Source organism: Crocodylus siamensis, chromosome 13 (genome assembly GCF_052110815.1).
Source record: "Crocodylus siamensis isolate JL-2025a chromosome 13, ASM5211081v1, whole genome shotgun sequence".
NCBI classification, from domain to species: domain Eukaryota; kingdom Metazoa; phylum Chordata; order Crocodylia; family Crocodylidae; genus Crocodylus; species Crocodylus siamensis.
The window spans coordinates 15161024-15179259 of record NC_143407.1 but is presented as its reverse complement, the minus strand read 5'-3'; the positions used below and the strand labels follow the sequence as shown (position 1 = coordinate 15179259).

The following is an 18236-nucleotide window of genomic DNA, read 5'->3' as shown; positions in this document are numbered from 1 at the left end:
TAACAGGGTTACACATGGTAGGGCTAAATCAAATAAATTAATTGTAATAGGAGTTTGGTGCCCAACCCCCACAGAAGGCTGTAATCACCTTTGCTTAAATTCTGGCCTGAAGGATTTCATTTCCCCCACTCCCACAATGCTGGCTCTGATCATGTAGCAGGTTGGCACACTCCCTGTTCTGGGGTTTTCTCCTACCTCTGTCCTACCAACCCTCTTCTGTACCTGTGGTTTTGAACCTCAGCTGGAACACTGCAAGTAATGGCTCCAGAGCAGAGACCTTCCCTCTGCCTGCTTTTCATCTTCTGACAGTCATCTCCTTTTAATTACTGAGTTTTCTAATTTACCTAGCAAATCCCCACAGGAAGATTTTAATTTTGGCAGTCTCTGAACAAGATTCTGCTGCCTTGGTTTTTGTATTGTATGTGGAGGACACTAGGCATAGATGAGAGCAGGAAAAGATGGAAGTGCAAAGTAGACGGCACAGTTCTTAAACTACTACAGCACGTAGGCCACCTTTTAGTACAGGGATTGTCTCTTCACTTCTTTCCTTCTCTGTGGCCGTTGCTCAAGCCCCCTTATGCCTCTTCTGTAACTGTGTCATAGCTCTGTGGGATTATGGCATTTGCTCATACAGAAAGCTAATCAGGAGAAGGGTTAATGCATTTTCTACTGCTTTTATTACAGACTAACAACCTGGAAAAAGGGGGAGAAACCAGTACTATGTGACCAGTGAGTTATTTGGGAACAATAAAACTTAACATGAAGGCTGTGGGCTGTTGCCTTTCCCTGTGGGGTTGCCTGGTGCTTTGGGAGTCAATCACATAGCTGAATGGCTCTGGAGATAATTGTGCTGCACTGCACGGGAAAGCTAAAGCACACCCTGGAGACTCTTATGGTTGGCCTAACTTTTAAACAAGAGCTGGTGTAGTGGTGGATTACGTGATGAGGGACTTTAGTCTTGATCTGGACCATAATGAGTCAGTACTTTGTGCGTGATGGTTTGCAGCTCTTTCTTCTGGGTTTTTCCTCCTCCTCTTTGACTCCATGGCAGTATTCCTGGTCTCAGGATGGGAGGTGCAGTATCTGGGGGATGTGCTCTCTGGGGCATTAATTAGAATTCTGCCTCTCCCGGAAAACTGAGAGATCCATCCCCAAATGACAAATCTTTTCCAGGAGCTTACTTGCCTAAAACATAAACTAGATCCTCTGTACATTCGTTTCCCTTCATTTCTTACTTGTGAGGTACATAAGAAACATTTAGAAGAAAGGGTGACCTGGAGGAGCTCTCGCCAGGCCCATGCAATAGGGCCCAGCTCTTACAGCTCAGGTCATCCATCAATTTCAAATAATTTTGCAAAGCTTTGATCATTTCTGCCATCTCAGAGTGGGGAAACTGTGGCGAGGAAGTCAAGTTACCTGCCGCAGGTCATGGAGCAGGCCAGTGGCAGCATCAGGAACAGAACTAAGCTCTCCTAAATCCCAGCGCAGGGCTCTGCCTTCTAGTCCATAAAAGAATTTGCATTATGCTGATTGGCTGCTCCACTTTGTCAGGCCATGTCTCTGGAGCTTGAGTCCTAGAAGGGCAGAGGTTCAAATCTGGAAAAGCAAAGTCCAGTAGTCTTTAATTTGGGGGCTCTGAACACTAGTGCAGACAAAACTGTTATCATATAACAGCTAAAAGCTATGCTACAGCATTTGGCTCCCAGCAAGTCTGTTGGGATCCTAAAAGCTGACCAGGATATTTCCTTGGAATGGACAGAGTCCTCTATTTTCCTATGAGATCTTTACTTACCTTCAAGAGCAAATTGGATGCTTATCTTGCTGGGATCCTTGACCCCAGCTGACTTCCTGCCCTTTGGGAGGGGAGCTGGACTTGATGATCTTCCGAGGTCCCTTCCAGCCCTAATGTCTATGAAATCTATGAAATCTGTTTGGCATCACTGAAAGCACATCCTAATCCCTTTTGCTGAACTGTGTTTTTTAAAACAAAAAACCCCCCAAATCCTATTTGCTAGATATTGTAGATGAATCAATGCTGCTAAGCGTGTTGGGAAATATATAATCTTCACAGCATCCCCTAATAATGATTTCCTCCAAGGCTGCAGAGGCATATAATTGATGGAGCCCACATCCAAGTACAAGGTCATATGTCTAGGAACAAGGAATGCAGTGTGAGGTACATATCCAGGAAAGCAATTGCTCTGAAAAGGTCATGCACAGACAATGGCCCATGAGCTCCTAGTGAGATGCTGTAATAAGAGGAGTTAGTAAGATCCTTCCCTGCATTAGTGGGGAGTAGTGAGCAGGAAAAGGAGATGATCTTACCTTGTGAAGAAAGCTTTCAAGAATACTTCCTATAGCTCTAGTGTCGACATTTTAAAAAGGATGGTGAAACATTGGAGAGGGTAGAGAAGAGCCACAAAAAATCCCAAGGGGTGGAGGAAACCCCTACAGCGAGAGATTGAAAGAGCTTGTTCTGTTTAATGTATCAAAATGGAAATAGACAGGTGACTTAATTATAGTGTGTAAATACCTCATGGAGAGAAAATTCCAGGTGCGTTTTCATCTCATGGATAAGGCACAATGCAAACAGGAAGTAAAAGCCAAAAAAATTTAAACTAGAAATCAAGCAATTATTTTTTTAATAGTGAGAGCAACTAACTATTAAACACACTAGCAAATAAAGGAGTGGATTCACTAGCTCTAAGTGTTATAGACATACATTCAGTAACAAGATACCCATGGGAAATGCTAAGGCCTGTTGATATAGCCAGCAGACAGTGATCTAGTCTTCAGATCTAAAAATCTATGCCTCTGGGCTTCTTCCTGCTCACTTTGTGAATTCACAGGGGAACTCTGCCAATCTGGCTACTGACCTCTGAGACAAAGGATGGGACAGGGGGGTTATACCCTTCCATCCCTTTGGGCACAGAGGGAGACGATCCCGATAAGGGGAAAAAGGAGGAAAGGGGCCAAGACGCTTCTTTGGCTAACCAGAGAAATCCAGAGCAGCCTAGGGGCAAAAAGGGGGGCATATAAGTAGTGGAAACAGGGAGAAATTACTAAAAAGGAGTATGCCTCCTCAGCTCGCAGTTGTAGGGAGGCAGTTAGAAAAGCCAAAGCTATCATGGACCTGAGGATGGCATCCCAAGTTAAGGATAATAACAAATTGTTTTTCATATATATAGGGAGTAAAATGAAGGCCCAGAGTGGAATAGGACCACTACTGAACGGGCAGAAGCAAATGGTGACAGACAGGGGGGACAAGGCTGAACTCCTCAATGAGTTCTTTGCCTCAGTGTTCCTAAATGAGGGGCAAGACAAGTCTCACAACGGGATTGTAGAGAGACAACAGCAGGGCGCCAGGCCACCAAGCGTTGACCCTGAGATGTTGCAGAGTCACTTGGAAGGACTGGATGCGTTTAAGTCGGCAGGCCCGGATGATCCCCATCCGAGGGTACTGAAGGCACTGGCTGATGTCATTGCACAGCCATTGGCAAGAATATCTGAGCGCTCGTGGCACACGGGCCAGGTCCTGGAGGACTGGAAAAGGGCCGGTGTGGTCCCTATTTTCAAGAAGGGGAGGAAGGAGGATCCAAGCAACTACAGGCCAGTCAGTCTCACCTCCATCCTTGGTAAAGTCTTTGAAAAGATTATTAAGGCTCATATATGTGAGAGCCCAGCAGGAAAAATTATGCTGAGGGGAAACCAGCACGGGTTCGTAGCAGGTAGCTCATGCTTGACTAACCTAGTCTCTTTTTATGACCAGGTTACAAAGCACCTGAACACAGGAGAAGGGGTAGATATAGTTTACTTAGACTTCAGGAGGTCCTTCGATATGGTATCCCACCCCATACTGGTGAACAAATTAAGAGGCTGTGACTTGGATGATTACACTGTCCGGTGGGTGGCAAATTGGCTAGAGGGTCATACCCAGAGAGTGGTGGTGGACGGGTCGGTATTGACCTGGAAGGACGCGGGCAGCGGGGTTCCACAGGGCTCAGTCCTTGGGCCTGCACTGTTCAATTTCTTTATTAGTGACTTGGACAACGGGGTGAAAAGCAACCTGTTTAAATTTGCTGATGATACCAAGGTTGGGGTGAGGTGGGCACTTTAGTAGGGAAGGACAGATTACAGCAGGACCTGGACAGGTTACAGGGGTAGGCTAACAAAAACATGATGGGTTTCAATACTGACAAGTGCAGGGTGCTGCACTTGGGCAGGAGGAACCAGCAGCACACTTATAAGCTGGGAAACTCCCTTCTCCAGAGCACGGTGGCAGAAAGAGATCTTGGAGTCATTATTGACTCCAAGATGAACATGGGCCAACAATGTGAGGTCACAGTCAGTATGGCTAACCGTACCTTGTCGTGCATCCACAGATGCATCTCAGGCAGGTCCAAGGAGGTGATCCTCCCCCTGTATGCAACACTGGTCAGGCCGCAGCTGGAGTACTGCGTTCAGTTCTGGGCGCCACACTTCAGGAGGGATGTGGAAGCATCGAGAGGGTCCAGGGGAGGGCCACCCGCATGATCTGGGGACAGCAGGGCAGGCCTTACTAGGAGAGGCTATGGGACCTGAACCTGTTCAGCCTTCGCAAGAGAAAGCTGAGGGGGGACCTGGTGGCCATCTATAAACTCACTAGGGAGGATCAGCAGGAAATGGGAGAGACCTTGTTCCCCCTAGTGCTCCCCAGGGTAACAAGGAATAATGGCCACAAGTTGTTAGAGTGTAGGTGTAAACTAGATATCCGAAGGCACTATTTCACAGTCAGGGCGGCTAGGATCTAGAACCAACTTCCAAGGGAAGTGGTGCTGGCTCCTACCCTGGGGGGCTTTAAGAGGAGGCTTGACGTCTACCTGGCTGGAGTCTTTTGAGCCCGGTTTTTCTCTCCTGCCCAGGGCAGGGGGTTAGACCTGATGATCTACAAGGTCCCTTCCGGCCCTACTTCTGTGAGTCTGTGAATCTATAGCCCTAACATCTATGAATCTATGAATCCCAGCTGTCTTCCATAAGATAGTTGGGAAGAACACATTCCAGTTGTAGAGATCTGGAAAACATAGCATGCAAATAGATAATAAGAGACTATATTGTAAGGCACGTGCAGGGTCACAATTAATACTGACATTTCCTAAATTTGAGTGTTTGACTTTGAAACCCTCACAGTATTTTTAATGTGACTTTGGGATGTAATTGCCTATCAAGAAAGGGAGGAATTCCATTATGGACCTATATTAGTCATCTAGTTGGGCCTCCTACATGACTCAATGTTCCTAAACCAGGGGGGTCAAATTCGCCTCTCCCTCCAGGCCAAGTCCAGACCACAGGGAGCCTCACAAGAACATTTCCCCTTGCCCTCCCCCCCGGGTAATATCTGGCCACACAAGCTGAATGAAATCAGCCCCGTGTGCTGGACAGCCCTATCCTAAACCATCATTTCTCAAAAACCTTCCCTGAAAAGAGATGTGATCATGACATCCCAGAACACCTTGTTCCACTGTCCTAGTGGTCTCTCAGTTTTCCCTGAGATTTAATCTAAATCTTACATGATATGCTTCCCCAGTGTTATTTTTAATTGAATTTATATAATTTGTCCTTGACTTACTTTGGCTCCTCTATTTGCCAAACAAAATTATATATTTAATAATGTTTTGAGAATGAGCTGAATATTAATTATGTATGGCTTGTTCATTGACTTTTTCCCATCTACTGTTTAATAAGACATAGATTCAACTAGTTTTATAGCCTCAGTTGCTGTTATTCACACACATTCTTTTCTGGCACTTGAGAATTACATTGTTCGCAAATTAATATTTCATTATTCAGCTAGTTTTATGATTTTATTTAATAAGTCATTTTCATTGTTTTCTTCTTTTCCATTATTTTCCATTTCTCATTTGTGTTTCTCTCTATTCCACAGGGTTTCTTCCAATACTGAGTGTAATATTTGCAGAACATCGTAATTAATAGCTCCTTCAGCCTAATCAGAGGGGCAGGGCTAGTAGGTGGCAGACCTTACTTGATAGGATCATAGGAAAATAGGGCTGGAAGGGACCTCACTAGGTCATCTATTCCAACCCCTTGTTCAAGGCAGGATCATCCCTGACTAAATCGTCCCAGCTAAGCATCTGTTCAACCTGTGCTTGATAGGATCATAGGAAAGTAGGGTTGGACTTCTAAGTATCTTCCTCTTAAAATCCGTAGATGTTACCAGGTGTCTGTGTACATCTTTGGGCATCTAAAGATTTTTAAAACTCTAGGTTATAAAATGTTATCTGCTACAGTAATACAACCCTGTTGAATTCCCTCTTCTGGGTGCTTATCTAGCATCTGTTTCAAGTGGTGCTGTCCCTGGCTCAGTGCCTCTAGGCACACATTCAGGTTCAGAACCTATGTCTGGCACGACTCTTGGCAGCAGGCATTTTGCAGCACAGCTCCTTAGGCCCTGAAACTAGTGCTGTCTCTAGCAAGCTTTGCCAGTAGCAGCTGCATGGTCCCAGAGCTCCATCAAAGCTGTGGACCCTCTAGTTCACTGTTTCCCTCTTTGAAGCCCCCTGACAGGATAAACAAGTAATGCAGAGGCTATGCATAATATTTACATGCAAATACATTCTAGGCACAGAGGAAGCACAAAAGCTATGCAGATTGATAAAAGAAAAACAGATGGGAGAGATGGACAGATGCCAGTGCAGCGCTTAAGGCCAAATGCAGTATGCTACGGCAGTGAAGACAGCACAGGAGTCAGGACTGATACGGAGAGACTCCTACTTCCATCCTACACTGTGACTGCTTTACAAATAAATCTGCACTGGAATTTCTCCCTTCACCATCTGTCCTTATTTGTGCTTGGGGGTCAGGCGACTGGATGTAGAAGGTTATCATCGCACTGCAGAGACATCTGTTGAGTCCTACCTGCCATGACAGTGTGGACCAAGTTCTGTACTCCTTGGAGCTGGTATTGTGCATACGCAATCTGGCAAGTTCAGTGCCACTCCCCTAAAAGAACAATACAGGTCACTCCTGGACATTGCATTTGTGAACCATATTATTTCTGAGTGGCAGGTGCAGCTGAGTGAGTGTCAGCCTCACATCACAGCAGAGCAGTTTCTCTAATAATTTGGGGGTATAGGGTTCTTTGAGCCAGTAGATACCTAACTAAGCACCTATTGCAGGCCATGGCTGGAAACAAGATACTGCATCGCAGGGCTCATTGTTCTGTTCTGGTCCAAAGATGAAACTGCCAGTGAAATGAACCCAAAAAGCATTTGCTTCCACTTGGATGTTAGTAGCCATTAGAACATGGGTATCCCAAGGTGGCCTGCTCAGTGGGGAAGGTTTCTCCTTCTGTACTGTGCTGTTAAATGAAGGGTGGAGCAAATCTGAGATACAGCTCTCGTCAGTGTTCTTATTCTGGAGCAGGTCCTCATAGCTATCTTGTAAAAGCTTTCTTGTCTTGTGTTGAGGAAGCAAAAATAATTCATTGCATGGATGTTGTGTCCACTGTGTCTTTACCACCAACAACTGAAGTTTAAAGTTTTAGTGGTGTCAGATCAAGGAATGGATAATCGTGTCTCCTCAGGTCTCTTCCTGGTTCTTGCACTGATGTGCTGTGTGATCTGCAGTGAGCTGCTCAACCCCGCAGTGCCTCAATTTACCATTCAGAACATACTTCAGAAGTTCCCAGGAGTGTTAATACATATAATGCCTATTTTGATTGGTGTTTGTGGAACGTGTGACTTCAGCGCAATTTGCAGTACAGGCAGCCCTCGACTTACAACGTTTCGACTTACAACATTTCGCACTTACAACGTTTATAAATTGACACCGCTTCAACTTTATGACGTCAGTTTCGACTTGATCTCTTGCGACACCACACCAGCGAACAAGTTTGCTGTGTCGCTCATCTCCCTGGAGAACATCTGTCCAAACTCCCTGGGACACTTTCTTTAAGAAACCAGACAAGACTCCAGAAAAACCTACAGCCAAGACTCCTGAGAAGACCCTTCAAAAAGTCCAACCAAGAGTCTTTCAGAAAGGCCAGCAAAGTCACCTCAAAGAAGTCCTTCCAAATCAATATAATTGCTATTTACAATATAAATACATTAATGTAGCTAAATTACTCATCTATAATTGATCGAGTACAATATTCTGGGGTATTTTTGGTGAAAATAGGGTATCGGACCTTGGTTCAGGACCCAATCCCCTATTTATAACATTGTTTCTTATGAGAAAATTGGTTCCGAGTTACAGCGTTTCAACTTAAGACGCGGTTTTCAGGAACCGATCGTGTCGTAAGTCCGAGGACTGCCTGTATAGGTATCCTGTTTATCTCACTTCTTCCCCAATGGTTCTTAAAGGTGACAAATGAATTGGGCTGGATCACCTACCTCAGCAACACCCAGTTTCATGCCACCTTCTCCTAATTCCCCACATTACCATTTTTTTTCCCCTTCCTTACCTGTCCTTCAGTTTCCCTTTCCCCTCATACCCCGTGCCACCCTATTACGTTCATGTTTTGTGGTTACAAATGACTGGGGCTGACACAGGGCTATTTAGTGCTCTACTGAATGCTCAAAAGGATTGAGCAGGTGCTGAGATGCATCCACTGACTTCAGGGGGCAGCAAAATGCTCTTTTTCACAATTAATGACCCATTAATGAGTCAGTCTTATTAACCTAGGACTTGTGGCTACCTGTTGGTAAGTATGCCTCTTGTGTTTCCTTCTGATCTGTGTAGCTCTTGGACTTCCCCATCACTTCTCATTCATTAAACAGGCCCTATCTGACTGCTGCACTAATTCGCCTCTGTGCTCTTGATTTATTAGCTGCTCCATTTCTGATTTATCTGAGTTTGCTCTTGTTCATTCTCTTAGCGTTGGCTTGTATCTTCTTTTCTGGCCTCCCTCAACCCCTCTCCTGTTAACAAGAAAGATCTGTCCTTCCCTTGGTCTCCCTGGCCAATCCCCATCCAAAGCCTGTCTTGTACATTAGCCTTGATACGGCACTCTAATTTCATGGGCCTTATCTAGCCATTAATCTGAAAGAATCCAGTGTAATTAAAGGTGGAGTATCTGAGTAACCTGCAGAGTAATTACTGCCATTTCCTTGCCATGTAGATGTATGAGCAGTATCTGATCAGTGCTGCTCTGCAGGATGGAGAAGAGGACATTATACCATCTGAAGAAAAACTAATTACCCCCAAAGAAATTGTGGGGCCAGAGGTGCAAACTGAGCAGGAGCAATGGGCTTCAGAGATCATGAGTGAATTTAATTTCACAGGATGATACAGGGGAACAGGCTGCAGCAAAGCCACGTCAGCACTTCAGAGCACACTCACAATAGGACTTCCAGAAACAACCATCTCTGACAGAGGATACATGGCCTTAGCCTGGTTACCCCTCTCCATCCCAGAGCAGGCCTGTGCCTCACCTTTATCCTCAAAGTCTGGAGGGATTCTTCCAAAACTTTTGGGGAGATGGAGACTGATTGGGTCTTGGTGCCTCTCAAGGCACAGGTTACTCTCGGGTTTGGTCATGGGGGCTCAGCAGGCTAAGACAGCCATGGAGTTCAGTCTGCGGAATGGCACCAGGCTGCGGGATTGGGTGCAGTGTTCATACTGGGCCAGCAAGAATGGTCTCCCTTGGGCATGTGCCAAGCCCTCTCCTTTCAGTGTGGGAGCCTCCTTAGAGGGACAAAACACTCTGGACCCCTCTCTATGAATGTAACAGGCTTAAGGCTAGTCCTGATCTGTCTCTGTTCCTCCTGCCTGCTACCTTCACGGCCCCCGCACACCTCTTTCTAGCATCTAGCACAAATGATCCAAACGAGAAGAAAGGAGCTTGGAAACTGTCACATGCTGTTGTATCTGCCTCTGCTCCAGGACAGCCCTGCCCTCCTGACAGACTGGGGTGAGTGACTGGAGGTGCAAGGATGGACATTCAGGGCCTTGCAGCAGCTGCAGGACTCAAGCACTAGGCCCTGTATTCCACTAATTGGAGAAAAAGGTTGGGGTGGGACCAGCTGGTCCAGTCTGAACCCAGTGCTGTGCAGTGTGGATGCTGGGCCCTGTTGCACATTGCAGTGGGGTTATAAATTTGAGACCAGACTCTCCTGTCCGGCCAAAGGACAGAGTTGGAGGCTTGTGTTGGGGACCAGACCTGTCCAGGATTAATTTGAGATAAGGGCTCCAGAACTGCTAGAGGCCTGGGTTCATTTCAGACTAAACTGCTTCTCCTAGATCAGGGGCAGAGCGAGGAGGTCTCCTCCTCTGAATCACTGAGAACTCCTTACTGGTTCCTGCCTCTACCTGAGCCATCAGGAAACGTGGCATGCTGCTCCACAGGCTGATCTCATGCCTCCAGGCAGGCAAATAGAAGGAAGGGGCAGGGAGAAGGTATAGAATCATAGGCACCAACTTGGTTTTTGCTGGTGGGTGCTTGCAGGTGTATATAAAATATCCCAAAAAGGCACTTTACTTTTAACTCGCCATGTTCCCATGCTGAGCCCCGTGCATGCCCAGAAGAGGAAGCACATTACTTCTGCCTGGCTCTGCAGTGTCTTTGAAGATTGTGTGCTTTAGTAGGACTTTTTTGGCACTTTTATCTAATAGCTGATTGAATCAGCTTTAGCTAACAGAGCTAAAAAGCCCCGCAGAAGCACCCAGTCTTTACAGACACTGCAGAGCTGGGTTGAAGTAACATGCTGCTGCTTCTGGTAAAGTATGTTTTTTGAGGTTTGGGTTTTTTTTCCAAACATCTGCAAGGTTCTCTATGGGTGCTGAGCACCCACTAATATTTTTCTGTTGGTGTTTGAACCCAGGAGCACCCTTAGAGTTGGCGTCTATGTATGGAATGCCAGATGGAAAGGATGCCAACTGCAGCTACCCAGGATTATGCCAGCAGAGGGGCGTGCCAGCCCAGCTGCATACACAGCTATTTAGATTTAATCTAGCCTTTCTTTCTGTGCAGAGCCCAGGGCCCTTGCCATACAGAGCCAGCGAACAGCACTAGACTATCCAGGCAGAATTAACTGGCTCATGACAACTGGAGGAGGTAGAGTCTTGTGGGTCTGCCAGGACTGGTTTGGAGCCATCCCTAGGGTATGCTCAAACCACCATGAACTGGAAATGAGGTTGTTCTTGGGCAGGGTTTCCTTCCTTGGCCAGAGATACAAGTGGCTTTATCCAGCTTGTGTCGGTGGAGACCCAGACCCCCAGAGGGAGGCTGAAGCTGCAAAAAATGACCAAGCCACATGCACAAGCTGCATGCAGACTGTCTGGATGGTCCAAGATAATATCACAGTGCAGAAATCTCCATCTGCAGGTGCAGCCACCTACTTAGAACAGGTGCTAGTCAGGCCTCTGCGTAGAGCCCAGCAACGTTCACCTGGCTGTGCAATAGAGGCCAGCTGCCCCAGGCGGTATGCAGCACTAGTTGGGTGGGGAAGGGGTGTTCTGGCCTTCTCTGCGCTGTCCCTCATCCTGCCTGCAGTTGGTGACTCAGATTGGGCTAAAATGGTTACAGCCGGACATGTCCTCCAACCTCTGAAGTGCTGTCATAGTGTCCTGCTGTGGCGGTGGAGTGAGCCACGGCAGGGCAGGGCAGCACGTGGGTGTCCCCAATGTCAGTGCAATGACTTTATTAGTTGCTGTCCCCAGCGGGTGCGACATACACACCACTGATTGAATAGTACAGATTTCACAGTGCTTTGCAGCTGTCACAGCTGATTAGGCATCCCTCTCCTCCCCTCGGCATGTGGGATATTCCTCTGTGCCAGGCTGCAGATAATTCCTAGCCCCAGCAGCTCCCTCCAGGATGTGTGTGTGTGAGGGAGCGCTCTTCAGAGGGACACGCATCACTGCATGGTTTGCTGGTTCTCAGAAAACACTGCAGTGATTGATGCTTTCTGCTCCTGGCCTTCCCTTCTGCATGGCGGCAGGTGCATGCCCATGGGTGCCCCCTTGCTCTCATGCCTCTGAAGCATGGGAACTGCCTTTGCCTTCACCTTCAAGATGAGCCTGCTGAAGCTTCAGTGTCTCCTCTCTTGGTGAGGGAGAAGGTGAGGAGAGACCCAGCTTTTCCCCCTGCCACACAGGGCCTTGATTGCACATGTGCGGCAATTGTGCTTTCCAAGGCAGGGAGGATGGAGTCGTTGGTTCTCAGGGCTGGTTCTCTTCCAGCCTTCCCTGCCCACTGCCAGCCCCTGTCATGGGCCAGTTTTGTATTCAGACACCCTTCCTTTCATATTCTTCAGGCTGGAGGCAGGCAGTGGATCCTGAATGTGCCGGGATGCTGAGCCCCTGCCTGTTCATTCCTCTGACAGCTAAGAGAGTCCTGACAGTACAAGTTGGCTGTTGTGTGGTGGCTCCTGGGGAGACCCCGCTGGCACCTCTGTCCTGGCAGCTCTGGGCCAGGCACCCCATGCGGTACAATGCCTGCCCTCTCCAGGCCTTTGAAAAGTGAGACCAGCCAGCTCCAGCCACCATAGGCATGTTGCAATGTCCTGTGCTGGAGTTGGCCATTATCCTCCACTCCAGAGCAGCAGCGTTTCCCTGATTGTGGGACCAGAAGCACTTTGGAGATAAAAGACCCGAGATAAAGACAGCCTGTGCAGTGTCAGTGCATAGTCTCAGGACGGCTGACAGGCTGTGCACTTACCTGGAGCACTCCTATTGCCGAAGCAAGGCAAGCAGCACGCAGGACATGCTGTTGGAGCATTGCAGCCACAGCACTGACTAGCTGCTGCCATTTCTCAAGGTTTCAGTGGTTAGTTTCCAGGCTGCTGTTCGAAGCCTTGAAATGAGGGGAAATTCTAGGAGTTTCTAGTAGCAGCCACGAAAGTGAGCATTAGAAGCCTTGAAAAAATGCTGGGAGTTAGTCTGTTTGAGGACTGGTAACATACTGACAGGCTTCTAGAAGCAGTTTTTGACAGCAATTTGTTTCCCCATCACTGTATCTGGTACCAGTGATGGAGCTACAAGGAGTTCATTTACAGTACAAACCACATAGGCATTACAAGCTTTTCTGTAAATGCATTACCGTAATTCAGTTTGAGAGGATTTAGGCTGGAGACAGGCTAGCTCTAGAAGGGGTGGGGGAAGTGCTGGTTGGGAGCACGACTCAGTAGTTGCAGTGTGCTGGTTAGGGTATGGACAGGCATGCACTTGAAGCACTCCCAGTCCTGGAGGGCTTCAAATTTAGTGTGCTTCAATTCCATGCAGATGTACAGTGCCGGTCCCACCGCTGAGCACTTCAGAATAGCTGCAGAGTCATGCAGTGTTAGTGCTTTATCTCAGGGGGTGGAAAGCAGGGATGGTTGCAGTCCTCTCAGCCTGCTGTCTTGTCTCTGGAGATTCCCAAAGGCAGTTGCGAGCACAGGAGAGTGTGTACTGTCTGTCAGCCCCACTCCCACCCTCCCACTCCCCATAGGGGATACTGGGCAGGGAACAGAGCGCTGTGGGATGCTGGAAGATCATTGGAACATGCAGCCTTTTCTAGAAGCATGCCAAAAGGAGTTTAGCAAGAGTCATTTTTGAAGCACTACTTTGGTCACGAATGTCTGCACCATCACTATTTGAAGCATTTCAGATAGCACATCTGTTCATGGCCTTACTTTGCCCACCCTAAATCACTGGCACCTATACATATGTAGCAAGACTCTTCTGATGCACCTGTAGATATGACAGTTACATCATAACAAGTTATACTGGTGTACTTCAATACTGCTGTTTCTGATTTGTCTCTCTGCACCCATCAGAGCCTTCTAAACAGAAATTATGAGACAGGTCTTTGCACCACATTTTTCCTATTGAGTCCATAGGGAAGCATCTGTGAACTATACACGATGTTGGATAAGAGACCCCCCACTTGCTGCTATATGTGATTGCAAAATCTGTAGCTTAGTCATGCTTAGGAAAAGTCAGAGGTGCACTTCTTTTCTCATCAGCCATTTTCTCCGGTGATATGTGGAGACAGACATAAATATCAGTGTAGCTGTGTTCTTCGTGTAGAGGAAGATTGTTGTCTATGGCAACATATTGATCAGAAGCCTCAAGCTACATTTCTGGCGGCAAAGCAGCATTTTAAAGTACTCTCAACAGCAGCCTCAAGCACTTTGTTTCATGTGTCAGTCATTTGCTTAATGAACCAGCATATTTGTAGCCATTTGCAATGGTTTGGCCACTAACTCCAGTCGAGGCTTCTTTTTGCATATGTAAAGCATGCAGTAGCAACAGTTTTCTCACCAGCTGTGTTGCTGTCTCACTGGTTCCTCTAGCAATTATATTCACAACATGGTGTAAAATAAGCAATCCATATTGTTTCTTGGGGCTTTCAATGATGCCTTGATGTAGATAAGGGATGCAGCATTTGGTTGCAGGAAAGAGAGGCTGGATTTGGTAATCAAATGCCACTCTCTTGTGGGCTGCATAGCTCTCACAACATATTAGGATTTGCTCTTTTTGTTTCCTGCTCTCATTAAGCCATCTTTTTTTTTCTCAGCCAGTCTCTCCATAAATCTTATCATCCACAACATTCTCATTTGATTCATAGGACACTGCTGATTTCTTTATATTTTACACTGGGGTTTTTCACTCTTTCCAGTAACCAATGGCTCTAGTTTTCACCGCAGCAATCAGTAGAGTCACCCTTTTTTTTCTATTTTAGAACTTGTTATGTCCAAGTCTTTAAATGATGTTCCCTTGGAATAATCTTCCAGTATAAACCAGCCTCAACAGCATTAAAGATGTCAGAAGGATTATAATCCTTGATGAGATCTGAGAGAACTTCAACAATCTATTGCAAAATGAGCTGCACAGTCATTAGCATCTCCTTTTTCTCTGTGTTGCTGCATGAATTTAATGGAATTTAGCTCTTCTCACCTTTTTAGGCATCCATTTGGAATCTGACAAAGCCAACCAGCTAGTTTAGGTTTTTTAGTCACCAGGGAACACAAATAGGTACCTGTTTGCTAGGAGTTTGGCTAAATCAGTTCAGGAGGGCTTGCTATACATCTTCAGCTTCCCAGCCATCTGGTGCTTGCATTTGCTTTCAGGATCAGTATTGTTTTGCATATCTTCTAAGGGTAGAAACAGACATTGCCTTTGTGCCACCATAAAATGTTTATGAAAGCACAAAGGCCAAGCAAACAGATGTCCATGCCCCTTGATGTGCCACAGATGCCCAATATTTGTGTCTGTGATATAGCCGGTATAAAGTTGTGCCACTGTTTTGCAGTGAATATTTGTTTGCTTTGAGGTGGGAGAATGAGCAGCCCAGAGCTACTTGCATTCTCCAGCTGCCCCAGGCAGGTGCTCCCAGGATTGCAGTGTCCCAGTCTTGTATGCCTCAGGAATCCCTATTCCCAGGGCACCCACGATTGGCTCCCTGAAACCCCAGGAGTGTCTGCCTGGGTTCCCCTGTTTGCAGAGGCATGCCCAAGTCAGATTTCCTGGGCATGTGTCTCTCCAAATGTGGAAACTCAGGGCTTCCCTGATTAAAGAGGTGTGCCGAAGGATCCTGTAGGCACTCCTCTGCTAATGGGAAAACCTGGGGTTCCCCCATTTGGCGAGGTGCACCCTGACGATTTTCTTGCATGATCAAGCGCTGGCTACTCCTGAGAGCAGCAAGGGCCCAACCCTGCAGGACAACAGGACAACGTTACCCATTGAAGCAGATTAGCTGTGCCAGGATACATCCTGATACAGTTGATGCACTTCATTTGGTGACATCTGTTTATCCCCAAGCCTGACAGGACCCACTATCCCACTTTGATCTCTGCAGAAACACTCACCAACATTGGAATCAAGATATGGCAATACAGGGCATTGAAACTGAAAAAGAGGTGAAAGGTTTACTCTTAACACCTCATAGTTTAAACAAGTCTGCAGACTGTCCAGCGCACCTCCTAGGGCCAGTGCACAGGAGGAGGATACACACCCATACTTGTCTGCAGTGTAGGTGTGGGAATTTTCCCCCTCACCTGAGAACTGGACCCCGTAGAAGAGGCAGTGCTGAAATACATCAATGACAGTAATACCGGTTGTTTGTATGGCAGCAGATACTGCAAAATTCAGGAGGAGGTGGTGGAGTGGGGGGGACAGTGGAGGAGTGTTTACAACCTCTCCATTGCATTTCATACATAGAGAGTTGACTGAAATTAGGCATTTGAAATGCAGCGCGTGGCAAGCTCTTTACAGGCAGTTTGTTCTGAATTAATTCATTTACTGCAATTATTTTTCATTTAAAATAGCAGCCATGGTTTAGACCTGCCTTCTTTGCCACCCCAGAGCCTAGCATAGAACAATGACCTCCATGCTGGTTAGCAGAGGATTGCCCTCAAAGTCATGAGTTCTGCTGCATGTGCCACGTGCTCTCTCCCTTGTCCAATCAGCAGCCTGGTTTAGTCAGTTATATCTCTACTTTAGGGTCTTCTTTGACACCTACCACTATAGACTAAAGCACTGAATACAGTCTGGTGAAAGGACCAGTAGTTCCACAAGATGATTCTTCCTACTTTCTGGGCTCAGAATTGACCTACTTGTTTGGGGAAGGCTGTAAGGATGATGAGGCCCTTTCATGCCAGTCAGGATGCACATTTTGGGAGCGGCAGCAAAGGAAGTTAAGGTGTCTTGCTATGACTTCAGGAGCCAAAGTTTGAACCCTGTCACAGACCCATACCAAAGGCTGTACCCTGTCAACCCAGCTGTAAATGGTACCTGGCCATTTGGGCTGGGGAGTCTAAGGTGGCCAGATGTGTTGGTAGCCACATTGCTCCCTTGTGTGCCCTTGGCTACAGAAGCTAGTATGTCTTAACCAAGCCAGCTTGATTGGCTGCTATGCCTGGGGCGATGTCTTGACCATCTTTGGATGCTCATTGGGTGGAGCATTTTGATCTGTGACATACTGTAAGCATGGTACTTCTGTTATGGAGAATGTTCTGCCCTCAATGCTTTTCTCCCTAGTAATATCCTTGTAGAGTAGGGTTGACTTAGCAAGGCTTGATGCAGAAGGGGTGTCTGATATCACCAGCAACCTGGCTGGTAGGAGCCTCGTAGATCAGTCTAGCCTTTGGACTTCATCCTGAAATGCATAAGAAGCTATTGAGGCACATGCCACCAATTGCGACAGTCCAGCATGGAGAAGATGCAGTACATGATGCTTTGACCACTTCCTGCTTGGAGGGGCTGAGATGCTGGGCAGGCACAGATGGGAGCCAACTGCTCGGAAGCAGGAGGAGAGGGACTCTTCTAGCTTCCTCCAGCAGCCAGGGGCAATTAGAGGAGGAGGCTCCACATTTATCAGACACCTGCTTGAGAGACTACAAGTGAGGCAGCCTGTGAGCTGTGCCAGGGAGGGCAGAATCCAACCAGCCCAGCAATCCTTGGTTGGACCAGCCTCCCTCAGTCTTTACGACTGGGCTTTGGCTGGTAGGTTTGTGCTGCCATGGGTAGGTGTCCTGTACATGTGTCACACTGCCTCCATGGTGTGGGAGTATCTATATGAATAGGTAGGGGTGAGCGGGAGCTTGAGAAGCAGATGGCAGATGCTAAAGCAGAAAAATAAGGATGTAAGCGGTGGGAGGGAAGGAGGGAGGGAGATATTGCAGCAGCATCCACCATGGGGAGATGAAGGGGAGAGGAGAGGCTGAAGGCAATGCAGAGAGAGACACATCACCCTGTGCTTGCAAGGCAGAGGCAAGGCCCAGGAGGGCTCTGTGAGTGCTGTACTCTCCAGCATATCCAATAAAGTGAGACACCCCCTCCCCAATGGTTCCTCCTGCCCCATGGGGCAAGGCTGTAACTGCCTACCTTGTGCTTTGCAGCGCAGAACTCAGAGGAAGACAATCAGCTGGTTTAACACCTAGTTGAAAGATTATAGAACAGCTTTTCTGTGCCTAAAAATTGCTGGTTATAAAGTCAGAGATGCAGGCTTAGAAATGGGACCTGGGAATACCAGCCTTTGCTCAGTCCTGGGCTGTGATGGAACTGGAAATAATTTTGCCAAGAGCACCAGCCTGGCTCTCTCTGACACCCTCTATCACGGCCAGAGAAGCACTGATGCAGATGAGCTCTGAAGACTCACTGCACCCACCCCTTCCCCTCTTGAGGAGCAAGGTGAGCAGGCCCTCCAGGCTGGCACCTGGAGGGGGGTTAATCATGCATTAAGGATAATTGCTCTTCTGCTTCTAGAGAAGGGCCACAGGGGAGAGTGACCAGAGAGCAGGTGGGGGCATGTGCTG

At 47.3% G+C, this 18236-nt stretch overlaps 1 protein-coding gene across 6 annotated transcripts in view; it reads left to right on the top strand.

The window, feature by feature from the left end:
* The window catches only part of STX1A (syntaxin 1A), a 295171-nt gene that overhangs the window by 264444 nt on the left and 12491 nt on the right, over positions 1-18236 (top strand). The window contains exon 7 of one of the 6 annotated variants that reach the window (XM_090026131.1): positions 7580-10497. The exons of the other annotated variants lie outside the window; for them this stretch is intronic. Within the exon in view, the coding sequence (XP_089882257.1) occupies positions 7580-7950 (371 nt within the window). The 3' untranslated portion in view covers positions 7951-10497. Of the gene's footprint in view, positions 1-7579; positions 10498-18236 lie in introns of those variants that run through there. 6 annotated transcript variants of the gene reach the window in all.